General features: G+C 39.0%; 2 protein-coding genes and 1 long non-coding RNA gene across 5 annotated transcripts in view; 2 read left to right on the top strand and 1 right to left on the bottom strand.

The window, feature by feature from the left end:
• LOC106510532 (uncharacterized) overlaps positions 1 to 4368 on the top strand; it is a 28069-nt gene extending 23701 nt beyond the window's left edge. Inside the window, exon 3 of the mRNA XM_013998463.3 lies at positions 1947 to 4368. Coding sequence (XP_013853917.2) covers positions 2025 to 3404 — 1380 coding nt within the window. The 5' untranslated portion in view covers positions 1947 to 2024 and the 3' untranslated portion in view covers positions 3405 to 4368. The remainder of the gene's footprint in view (positions 1 to 1946) is intronic.
• The window catches only part of LOC146402352 (uncharacterized), a 54117-nt gene that overhangs the window by 23701 nt on the left and 18031 nt on the right, over positions 1 to 12385 (top strand). The gene's annotated exons all lie outside the window — the stretch shown is intronic.
• LOC146402353 (uncharacterized) lies at positions 1808 to 6550 on the bottom strand. The gene is made up of 2 exons (XR_014806199.1): positions 5008 to 6550; positions 1808 to 4772 (listed from the first exon to the last, which is right to left on the bottom strand). It is a non-coding gene; the product is annotated as an uncharacterized LOC146402353 (long non-coding RNA).

The raw sequence follows: 12385 nt of genomic DNA, 5'->3' as shown, positions 1-12385 counted from the left end.
GACTATTTTCCCTGAGGACACAGGTTAGATCCCTGGCCTTGCTCAGTGGGTTAAGGATCTGGCATTGCTGTGAGTTGTGATGTAGGTTGCAGACACGGCTTGAACCTGGCATTGCTGTGGCTCTGGCGTAGGCTCGCAGCTCTAGCTCCAATTTGACCCCTAGCCTGGGAACCTCCATATGCCACAGGTGCACCCCTAAAAAGACAAAAAAAAAAAAAAGAGTTGGGCAGTGGGAAGGGAGGGAGGTAAGGAAGAATATTTCAGGCAGATGAAATAGTTTTGGGGGAAATAGTTTACAGTTTAGTGCATTCGAAGAACTAGGAAGGCCAGTGTAACTATAGCTTATTGTTGTTAGGAAAGAGAGATTGTCTTGAACAGGCAGGCAGGAGGCAGATCTCTGAGGAATTTTTAAGACCAGGTTAAGGAGTGTGGGTCCTTATCCTTTGAACAGTGGGAAGCTACTGAAGCATTTTGAGCAGAACAGTGCCCAACTGATATCACTCCGTCTGCTAAGGGTGCAAAACTGGAAATGCAAGCAGCTAGATAAAAATACTGCTTCAGGAGTTCCCGTTGTGGCGCAGTGGTTAATGAATCCGACTAGGAACCAAGAGGTTGCAGGTTCAGTCCCTGGCCTTGCTCAGTGGGTTAAGGATCCGGCGTTGCCGTGAGCTGTGGTGCAGGTCGCAGACGCAGCTCGGATCCTGCATTGCTGTGGCTCTAGCGTAGGCCGGCGGCTATAGCTCCGATTCGACCCCTAGCCTGGGAACCTCCATATGCTGAGGGAGCGGCCCTAGAAAAGGCAAAAAGACAAAACAAACAAACAAACAAACAAAAACAAAATTGCTTTAATATCCAAGTTAAAAGATAATTTGGGCTAGAGTTATCTATTGACAGTGGGGATGGAAAGAACAATTTCAAGACATATTTAGGCCTAGTATAAACAAACTTGCTCTTTGAGTATTGTAGGAAAATGGAACGTTTTCAGCTTTTGGGGCTTGAGGTATTTGTTCAGGGTCTTAATTGATGGCTCTGAATCATTTTCTTGTCCTGGTCTCATTTTTTGGCATGTAAGTCTTCCAAATTAACAGCTATCAAGCATTGTCACATTATTTTATACAACTGTGTAAGTACATTATATGTGATTTCAGAATCATTTCAATAATCATCAGAGCTGGGATTCAGAGTACTCATCTATCTTCATCCTCCTTGTAATTTTCCAAAACAATCATGTTATTTTCTATCTTCTCTTCCTTTTTCTCTGACTTTATATTCTTAGTAACTCAGCTTTTTCTGCGTTCCCCTTTTGTTTTCCCAAGGTTAGCCTCATAGACTTCCTGGGCAAACATAGATTTTGCCACATGGCACAAACTGTATTCTAATCACAAAAGAATCTTCACTCTCCCTTGCTCATTTCAGACTTATTTGGTTCATTAATCTTTCACTGAGATACTGCTACATTGGGAGTAACTTTCTCTTCTATCTGCTTCACATTATATGCAATTTATGATCATCTATCGGATTTTTTTCCTTCCTGTGTAATTACTCAGTGCTCCAGATAATTCTAAGAAGTGCATTAGATGGTAATATGCTCATTTTAAAATGTATATGACATTAGTTTTATCATCTAACAAAGTTGGGATGGGGCCTGGACATCTTTATATTTTTCAGTCTCCCCCTATCTGTAAGGGGATTTTTTTACTTAAATCACTATTTAGGAACAGTTGACTTAATCTGTTTTCTTAAATGCCTCCTTTACCTTCTAGTGTTTCTTCTCATTCTTTCTATTTCCTTATCTGTCCAATTGCCTGATCATATATGAGAACTGTATATAAGCCACTCACTTTTTATGAAAATGAGTTTCAGTTAAGTCTTTTCACATCTATTATAAAAGTTTCATTTCTCCCAGAACACACAAAAAAAGTGAATGTTTTTATATTTTCTTTCAGACTGTGAATCAAGGTTGAGACCAAGAATTATTTCTGAAAAAGAATATTTATGGAATAGAATCATCCTGATGGGAGATAATGGAAAGACTTATAAAAAACAGCATTGAGTGTTCAAGTTTCAGAGGTGATTGGGAATGTAGAAGCCAGTTTGAGAGAAAACAGGATTCTCAGGAAGGACATTTCAGTCAAATGATATTTACTCCTGAAGACATGCCCACTTTCAATACTCAGCATCAGAGAATTCATACTGATGAGAAACTCCTTGAATGTAAGGAATGTGGGAAGGATTTTAGTTTTGTGTCGGTCCTTATTCGGCATCAGCGAATTCATACTGGTGAGAAACCTTATGAATGTAAAGAATGTGGCAAGGCCTTTGGTAGTGGTGCAAACCTTGCTTACCATCAAAGAATTCATACTGGTGAGAAACCTTATGAGTGTAATGAATGTGGGAAGGCCTTTGGTAGTGGCTCAAACCTTACTCATCATCAGCGAATTCACACTGGTGAGAAACCATATGAATGTAAGGAATGTGGGAAAGCCTTTAGTTTCGGATCAGGCCTTATTCGACATCAGATAATTCACAGTGGTGAAAAGCCTTATGAGTGTAAGGAATGTGGGAAGTCCTTTAGTTTTGAATCAGCCCTTACTCGGCATCACAGAATTCACACAGGTGAGAAACCTTACGAATGTAAGGACTGTGGGAAGGCTTTTGGCAGTAGTTCAAACCTTACTCAACATCGAAGGATTCATACTGGTGAGAAACCTTATGAATGTAAAGCATGTGGAATGGCCTTTAGTAGTGGTTCAGCCCTTACTCGGCATCAGAGAATTCATACTGGTGAGAAACCATATATATGTAACGAATGTGGGAAGGCTTTTAGTTTTGGATCAGCCCTTACTCGACATCAAAGAATTCATACTGGTGAGAAACCGTATGTATGTAAAGAATGTGGGAAGGCTTTCAATAGTGGCTCAGATCTCACTCAACATCAGAGAATTCACACTGGTGAAAAACCCTATGTATGTAAGGAATGTGAGAAAGCCTTTAGAAGTGGTTCAAAACTTGTTCAGCATCAAAGAATTCATACTGGTGAGAAACCCTTTGAATGTAAGGACTGTGGGAAGGCTTTTGTTAGTGGCTCGAAACTTATTCAGCACCAGCTAATTCACACTGGTGAAAAACCCTATGAATGTAAAGAATGTAGAAAGTCCTTTAATAGTGGTTCAGATTTTAATCGGCATCGGAGAATACACACTGGTCAGAAACCCCATAAATGTAGGGAATGTGAGAAGGCTTTTGGTCCTGGATCGAGCCTTACTCAGCATCAGAGAATTCGTAGTGGTGAGAAACTTCATGAATGTAAGGAATATGAGAAGGCTTTGGGGAAGGGTTCACAAATTTGGCAACATAAGAAGAGTCATGCTGGTGAGAAGCTCTGTGAATTGGAAACTCTATAAATTAAAATTATATGGTTAAGGAAGCAAATGACACATAAGAAAATTCATGGTAGTGAGAGTCCCTACAAATGTAAAAGGTACAAATGCCAATCAATTAAGGTCCTTTACCAATCAATCTGAGAAAATACTTAACAGAAAATTGAAAAACATTCTGAATAATTTGAAAATCTTTATCTAAATTCATTCCTTCCTTCCTTTCAGAATATTCATACTTGTGAATGTTAAAAATTGAAAAACCTTTCATTTTGTATATTGGTTTTATTTTACGCATTGCAATATACTTAGGGGCTAAGGCTGCTACTTTCTTTTTAGTATTCCTTTTTTTTTTATTATGCAGAATGATTGATCCATTTCAAAATCCTTTAAGATTATTGTTGAGTGTCTAAATTTACCCTCTTTCTTCCTCATTTCTCATCTGAACACCATTTGTTTAACACCCACATCGATTTTCATATTTTTTTAACTGCCACTTGATGGTAAGTTATAATTTTACATATATAAAGGTTGGATTATTAGGTCAGTCTTTTTTTTTATATACTTGCTTGTTTGTGTTTATATCTGTGTTTCACCCTGTTTGTGTTAAGTTACTTTCAAGTACCCTTTAGTAGCTTACGGATGTGTACCTTTTGTTTTGGAAGATTGTTATATTTTCCTTTTACAAATTTCATACCCTTCTTTTTTCAGAACAGTTTTCCTCCATGAAAATGTGGGTATGGGTAAAAAATATCTGTAGTCTTGCCAGTCGTAGACAATCACTGTCAAATTTTTGAAGCAAATCCGTTAAGATTATATCTGGCATTGTTTTTGAAAGAAAAAGTATGCTATAACCAGCCTTTAATATTCCTTGTAATTATGTTGTTACTATTTTATTGACTTGCAAGTATTCACCTGTTTTTATCAAACCTCTATTTTGTCAAATACTGAAAATTTTGCCATTATAAAGCGTTACCTTTTTGGCCCCTTTTGATTGTGTCTGCTTTATTTATTCTTCATTTTAGAGATACTGTATGGATCTCCTCTGCTTTTAATGATTTACATAGCTTCCCTTTTACCAACATCCCTGATCTCAGTTACTTCCCCAGTGTTAACCAACTTCCTTATTCTTCCAGATGCTTTTATATGCATATATGATGTATTTTTGGTAATGTGGGCATAATTAGTGTACTTCAGAGGCTTGTTACATGAATTCTACCGTTAAGCGTATCACAATAAATACTTGGTTAGTTTAGCCATCATCATTGTTATCTTCTCAGTCTTTGTTATTTACCGAAAACCTTTTTTGTTTTCCATTTTTGGCTACACCCATGGCATATTGAAGTTCCCAGTCCAGGGATCAAATCCGAGCCACATCTGCAGCCTGTGCCACAGCTATGGCAACACCGGATCCTTAACCCACTGGGCTGGGCTGGGGATTGAATCAGCAGTGTCACAGAGGCAAACCAGATCATTAACCCCCTGTGCCACAGCAGGAACTAAAAAACTTTTTCTCTCTCTTTCTAGGGTCACACCCGTGGCATATAGAAGTTCGCAGGCTAGGGGTCTAATCGGAGCTGTAACTGCCAGCCTATGCCACAGCCACAGCCAAATCTGCAACTTACACCACAGCTCATGGCAATGCCAGATCCTTAATCCACTGAGCGAGCCAGGGATCAAATCTGCGTCCTCATGGATACTGGTCAGGTTCATTTTTCACTGAGCCATGACGGAAAGTCCCCAAAAAACTTTTAACTGTGATCTATACCTTACTCAACATGAAAGACATTATTGTAGAAAAAAAGACATTTATATACGTGAATATAGGAAAAGTTTGATCAATATTTATTCCTTATTGAATGAAGAATACTTAATCTTAAAGAAAAATAAAGATTGTAAAATGTAAGAAAGCAAAATGCATCATAAAACTTACACCAAAGTGAAAATAAAAACAGGATAGCTCATTTATAAATATCTGAACACTGAAGAATAACATCAACCTCATGGTGGCATAAGATGCCTCTCCATTTTGCATACACATCCTCTTTTAACAACTAAATCTTGGCATCCATCCAACAACAAATTGCCTCTATAGGAGTCATGGGATCCAACTCCTATATAATCAAGGAACCTGATGGAAGTTTCACCCACATGTGTATCAAGTAATAGGCAGACAGTCCTTGGCATGGGCTGTGGAACCAGCAGGAGTCTGAACCAGCCCTAGTCCCTTTTGGCTGTGGACCTGGAGAGGGCTGATGTGGGCAGACACCCATCTATGAGAAAGCTTTTGTATAAGTCCAGGTTTCCTGAGGAGAGATTCCAGCCCTTTTTTAAGGCAGAAAAAAATTTGGATGCATTGTAGAGAGTAAGATGAACTTTGCCATCACCTAGGGCTGTGTCTGAGCAGAGCAAGGGAAATGATTGCTGGTGCCTGCACAGACAGCATAGTGGAGACAGCTCAGACTTCTGAAGACAACATGGGCTAAGAGCTCATGTGGGCTCCTCTTGTTTTGGTGACCCCCGCCACCTGGGGTGAGGGTCCCAGTGCTAGGGGAGGGGACAGTGTACACTTAAAGGAAACAGAGCCAGCTTGGGCCCTATCCTGCGGTATTCTCCAATAGCATAGGATCAGAACCCTCACCACCACCACCCCCACCAATAGGGCAGTAATGGCTACTAAGCTATCACTCTTCACTTCCAGGGAAGTCCCATCTCACTCTTGGCTCCATCTCTAGCCTTTCCATCTCCAGCCTAACTCCCTACCACAGTGATAGCCCTGAGAAAAGATGTAACTTGCATCCATATCATATCCAGCTCTCTCACTAATGGCATTGGGCACACATCTGTACAGGGACACTTCCACATAAGAACATCCATTCAAGCCTGTAATAGGTAGGTGTTTTTCTTAAATTTATACAGGTAGAAAAAGTTAAGCAAAATGGAAAGGTGGAAGAACTAGTCTCAATTGAAAGAGCAAGACAAAAACCCTGAAAAAATAAAGGAAACAGAAATACACATTAACCAGATAAAGAATTCAAAGCACTGGAAGTAAGAATGTTAACTGAATTAGAGAAAAGAATAGATGAATGCAGTGGTAACTTTAACGGGGAACTGAAAACATTTTAAAAATTAAAGAATTGTCAAAAAAATAAATAAATAAATAAATAAATAAATAAATAAATTAATAATAAATTAAAACTGAGTCCAGGAGTTCCCGTCGTGGCGCAGTGGTTAACGAATCCGACTAGGAACCATGAGGTCGCGGGTTCGGTCCCTGCCCTTGCTCAGTGGGTTAAAGATCCGGCGTTGCCGTGAGCTGTGGTGTAGGTTGCAGACGCGGCTCGGATCCTGCGTTGCTATGCCTCTGGCGTAGGCCGGTGGCTACAGCTCCGATTCAACCCCTAGCCTGGGAACCTCCATATGCCGCGGGAGCGGCCCAAGAAATAGCAACAACAACAACAAAAGACAAAAGACAAAAAATAAATAAATAAATAAATAAATAAATAAAAATTAAAGAATTGTGTAACGAATAAAAATGCACGAGAAGGAATGAATAGCAGACTAAATGTTGCAGAAGAATGCATAAATGATCTGGAAGATAGAATAATGGAAATCACCCAATCACAACATCAAAAAGAAAAACAAGTTTTAAAAAATGAGAACAGTTTAAGAAGTCTTTGGGATAACATTAAGCATACCAACATTTGCATTAGACAGATCCCCGAAGAAGAGAGAGAGAAGTGGGATCAAAAATATATTTGAGGAGTTCTTGTAGTGCTGCAGCGGAAACGAATCTAACTAGGAGCCATGAGGTTGTGGGTTTGATCTCTGGCCTCGCTCAGTGGGTTGAGGATCCAGTGTTGCCATGAGCTGTGGTGTAGGTTGCAGACACAGCTCAGATCTGACATTGCTATGGCTCTGGCATAGGCCAGCAGCAACAGCTCAGATTGGACCCCTAGCCTGGGAACTTCCATGTGCTGTAGGTATGGCCATAAAAAGACAAAAGACCCCCCCAAGGAAAAAAATATATATATATGTTTTTTTGTTTGTTTGTTTGTTTTTTTGAGGAAATTATGGCTGAAAATTTCCCAGACCTGAAGAAAGAAACAGATATTAAGGTACAGGAAGCACAGAGGGTCTCAAACAAGGTGAACGCAAACAGACCCACACCAAGACATTTAGTAATTACAATGGCAAAAGTTAAAGATAGTTCTGAAGACAGCAAGAGAGAAACAAGGGTCAAAGGAATCTGCATAAGGCTACCGACCACTTTTTCTGTATTTGCAGGTCTATAAGGAGTGTCATGACATATTCAAAGTGCCAAAAAGGAAAAACATGTGACCTACTATTCTCTACCTAGGAAGAGTATCATTTAGAATCAAAGGAGAGATAAAGGACTTCTCAGAGAAGTAAAATCTAAGAGTTCATCAGTGTTAAACCTACCCTAAAGGATTATTAAAGTGTCTTCTCTAAGTGGAAAAGAAGAATCTATAAGAATGGAAAATCCCACTTGGAAAGGCAAAGATATAGTTAAGGACAGATGATCAAACACTTAAGCCAAAATGAAGACTAAAAGAAAACTTATAAAAGCGAATGTAACTACAATAAACAGTTAAGGAATAAACATGAAGATGTAAAATATGACATCAAAAGCACAAAATATGGGGAGGGGAGTACTCCACTCACATCTATGAACAGAAAATCACCTGCAGACAGAAAATCAAAAAGCCAGCAGTGGTTTTAATGACACAATAGACCAGTTGGACTTAATAGATATCTATAGGACATTACATCCCATAACAGCAGAATGCACATTCTTTGCAAATGCACATGGAACATTCTCCAGGATAGATCACATGCTAAGCTACAAAACAAATCTCAACAAATTAAATAGGCTAGAAATGATATTAAGCATTTTCTCTGACTACGACAGTATAAAACTAGAAATCAACTACAGAAAGGGAAATGGGAAAAGAACAAATACATAGAGACTAAACAGCATGCTAATGTAAAACCAATGGGCCAATGAAGAAACCAAAGAGGAAATCAGAAAATACCTTGAGACAAATGAAAATGGAAACACAGCTATCTAAAACTCTATTGGAGGTAGCAAAAGTAGTACTAAGAGGGATATATATAGTGATAATAGGCCTTCCTCAAGAAACAAGATGAATCTCAAATAACCAACCTAACCTATCACCTAAAGGAATTAGAAAAAGAAACAGCACAAAGTCAGCAGAAAGAAGGAAATGATAAAAATCAGGGAAAATAATGGAATAGAGACAAAGACAGGAAAATTCATGAAACCAAGTGCTGTTTTTTTGAAATGATGAATAAAATTGATAAATCTTTAGTCAGGCTCACCAAGTATAAAAGAGAAAGAACCCAAATAAAATAAGAAATGAAAGAGGATAAATTACAACTGATATCACAGAGATACAAAGAATCATAAGAAAATACTATGAACAGTTATATGCCAATGAATTGGACAATCTAGAAGAAATGAACAGATTTCTAAAAATGTATTGGAGTTCCCATCATGGCACAGTGGAAACGAATCCTACTAGGAACCATGAGGTTGCAGGTTCGATCCCTGGCCTTGTTCAGTGGGTTAAGGATCTGGCATTGCTGCGAGCTGTGGTGTAGGTCGTAGATGCAGCTCAGATCCCACATTGTGGTGTAGACCAGCAGCAACAGCTCTGATTAGACCCCTAGCCTGGGAACCTCCATATGCTACGGGTGCAGACCTAAAAAAGACAAAAAAAAGAAAAAAAGTAAAATAGATAAATAAATAAATAAAAATAAAAATGTACAACCTGCCAAGACTAAATGAAGAAACAATTTGAACAATTTATCCTTCTGAAACTATTCGAAAAGATTGAAGAGGAGGGAACACTCCCAAACTCCCAAATACATTCTGTGAATCCAGCATAATCCTGATACCAAAACCAAAGATGTTACAGGCCAATATCTTTGATAAATATAGATGCAAAAATTCTCAACAAAATATTAGCAAACTGAATCCAACAGTAGATAAAGACCACCATACACCATGATCAAGTGAGATTTATTCCAGGAACACAAGCGTGGCTCAATATTCAGAAATCAATCAAGGGAACTATATATCTAATCTCTTGTGATGGAGGATAATGTGAGAAAAAGAATATGCATGACTGGGTCACTTTGCTGTACAGAAATTGAACATTGTAAATCAATCATAATAAAAAATTAAAAATAAAATACTTTTTCCACATTCAAAAAAGAGAGAAAAAAAATTTTTTTTTTTTTTTTGTCTTTTTGCTATTTCTTGGGCCGCTCCCGCGGCATATGGAGGTTCCCAGGCTAGGGGTCCAGTCGGAGCTGTAGCCACCAACCTACACCAGAGCCACAGCAACTCGGGACCCAAGCTGCATCTGCAGCCTACACCACAGCTCACAGCAACGTCGGATCGTTAACCCACTGAGCAAGGGCAGGGACCGAACCCACAACCTCATGGTTCCTAGTTGGACTCGTTAACCACTGCGCCACAACGGGAACTCCTCAAAAAAGAGAGAAATTAACATGACACACCATATTAACAAAAGGAAGGATAAAAATCACGTGACTATGCCAATAGATGCCAAAAAAAATTTGACAAAATTCAACATGTATTAATGATAAAAACTTATCAAAAGTGGTATAGAGGGAACATATCTCAACATAATAAAGGCCATTTATGAAAAATCCACCACTAACATCATATTCAGTGGTAAAAAACAAAAACTTTCCTCTAATTTCAGAAACAATGCAAGGACGCACACTTTCACCACTTCTATTTAACATAGTATTGGAAAGCATAGCCACAGCAATCAGACAAGAAAATGAAGTAAAAGGCATCCAATTGGAAGACAGTTGGTAAAACTCACTATTTGCTGATGACATGGTACTTTACATAGAAAATCCTAAAGTCTCTACCAAAAAACTGTTAAAATTAATAAATGAATTCAGTAAATTTGTAAGATACAAGGTTACTATATATAAATCTGTTGCTTTTCTATGCACTGATAATGAATGATCAGAAAGATTAAAAGAAAAATCTTTAATCCTGTTTAAAATCACACTGAAAAGAATAAAATACATAGGAATAAATTTAAGCCAGGGAGATGAAAGACCTATACTCTGAAAGCTATAAAACACTGATGAAGAAAATTGAAGATGATACAAAGAAATGGAAAGATATTCCATTTTCTTGGATTGGAAGAATTAATATTTTCAAAATGGCCAGAGCAATCTAAAGATTTAATGCAGTCCCTATCAAAATACCCATGACATTTTCCACACAACTAGGATAAATAATCCTGAAATTTATACGGAACCACAAAAGACTCCTTTTTTGTTTTTGTTGTTGTCTTTTGTCTTTTTAGGGCCATACCCTCGGCATATGGAGGTTTCCAGACTAGGGGTCGAACTGGAGCTGTAGCTGCCGGCCACAGCCATACCAACTCGGTATCCAAGCTGCATCTGCAGCCTGCAAGTATCCAAGCTGCATCTGCAGCCTGCAAGTATCCAAGCTGCATCTGCAGCCTGCAAGTATCCAAGCTGCATCTGCAGCCTGCAAGTATCCAAGCTGCACCTGCAGCCTGCAAGTATCCAAGCTGCATCTGCAGCCTGCAACACAGTTCATGGCATTGCCGGATCATTAACCCACTGAACAAGGCCTGGGATCCAACCCTCGTCCTCATGGATACTAGTCAGATTCGTTAACCACTGAGCCATGATTGGAACTTCCTGAACCACAAAAGACTCTGAAGTGCCAAAGCAACCCTGAGGGAAAGAACAAAGCTGAAAGTTACCAGCCTCCCTGACTTCAGACTATAGTACAAAACTAAAGTAACCCAAACAGCACAAAAACAGAAACAGATCAATGCAATGGAAAAAAGAGCAAAGAAATGAACTCACATTTTTATGGTCAATTAATCTATGACAAAGGAGGCAAGAATATACAATGGAGGAAAGACTCTCTTCAATAAGTGGTGCTGGGAAAACTGGACAGCCACAATTAAAAGAACAAGATTAGAACATTTCCTTACACTATGTGCAAAAATAAACTCAAAATGGTTTAAAGACCTAAAGGTAAGATCTGAAACCGTAAAACTCCTAGAAGAAGACGTAGGCAGAATAGTTTGACATAAACTATATAGCAATATAGTTTTGGGAAAATAAGAAAAAAATACAAGAGCAGTTCATGTAATTCAACATAAAAATAACACCCATGGAGTTCCCGTCGTGGCGCAGTGGTTAACGAATCCGACTGGGAACCATGAGGTTGCGGGTTCGATCCCTGCCCTTGCTCCGTGGGTTAATGATCCGGCGTTGCCGTGAGCTGTGGTGTAGGTTGCAGACGCGGCTCGGATCCTGCGTTGCTGTGGCTCTGGCGTAGGCCGGTGGCTACAGCTCCAATTCAACCCCTAGCCTGGGAACCTCCATATGCCGAGGGAGCGGCCCAAGAAATAGCAACAATAACAACAACAACAACAAAGACAAAAGACAAAAAAAAAAAAAATAACACCCAAATAAGACAGAAAAAAACAAACAAACAAAAAACAGACAAGACTTCCCTATTGGCTTAACAGGTCAAGGATCCAGCATTGTCACTGCTCTGCTCAGGTCACTGCAATGGTGCAGGTTCATTCTCTGGCCTGGGAACTTCCTCATGCCATGGGTGGGGCCAAAAAAATGGACAGAGGACCTGAATAAACATTTTTCCAAAGAAGATGTACAAATGGCTAACAGACCTATGAAAAGATGTTCAACACTGCTAATTATTAGAGAAACAAATCAAAACCACAATGAAACACCTCACACCTGTCAGAATGGCTATCATCAAAAAGTCTACAAATAAAAAATGTTGGAAGGGTGTGGAGAAAAGGGATCAAAGGATCACCGTTGGTCAGAATGCAAATGGGTGCAGCCCTGTGGAAAACAGTAAGGAGGTTCTTCACAAACTGAAAATAGAACTACCGTATGAA

Source organism: Sus scrofa, chromosome 6 (assembly GCF_054392235.1).
Source record: "Sus scrofa isolate SSC_HxYL_T2T_F1_AM1 chromosome 6, Sscrofa_HxYL_maternal_Yorkshire_Landrace_v2.0, whole genome shotgun sequence".
NCBI classification, from domain to species: domain Eukaryota; kingdom Metazoa; phylum Chordata; class Mammalia; order Artiodactyla; family Suidae; genus Sus; species Sus scrofa.
The sequence above is the reverse complement of the archived record's forward strand: the minus strand, read 5'-3'. Positions and strand labels throughout refer to the sequence as shown.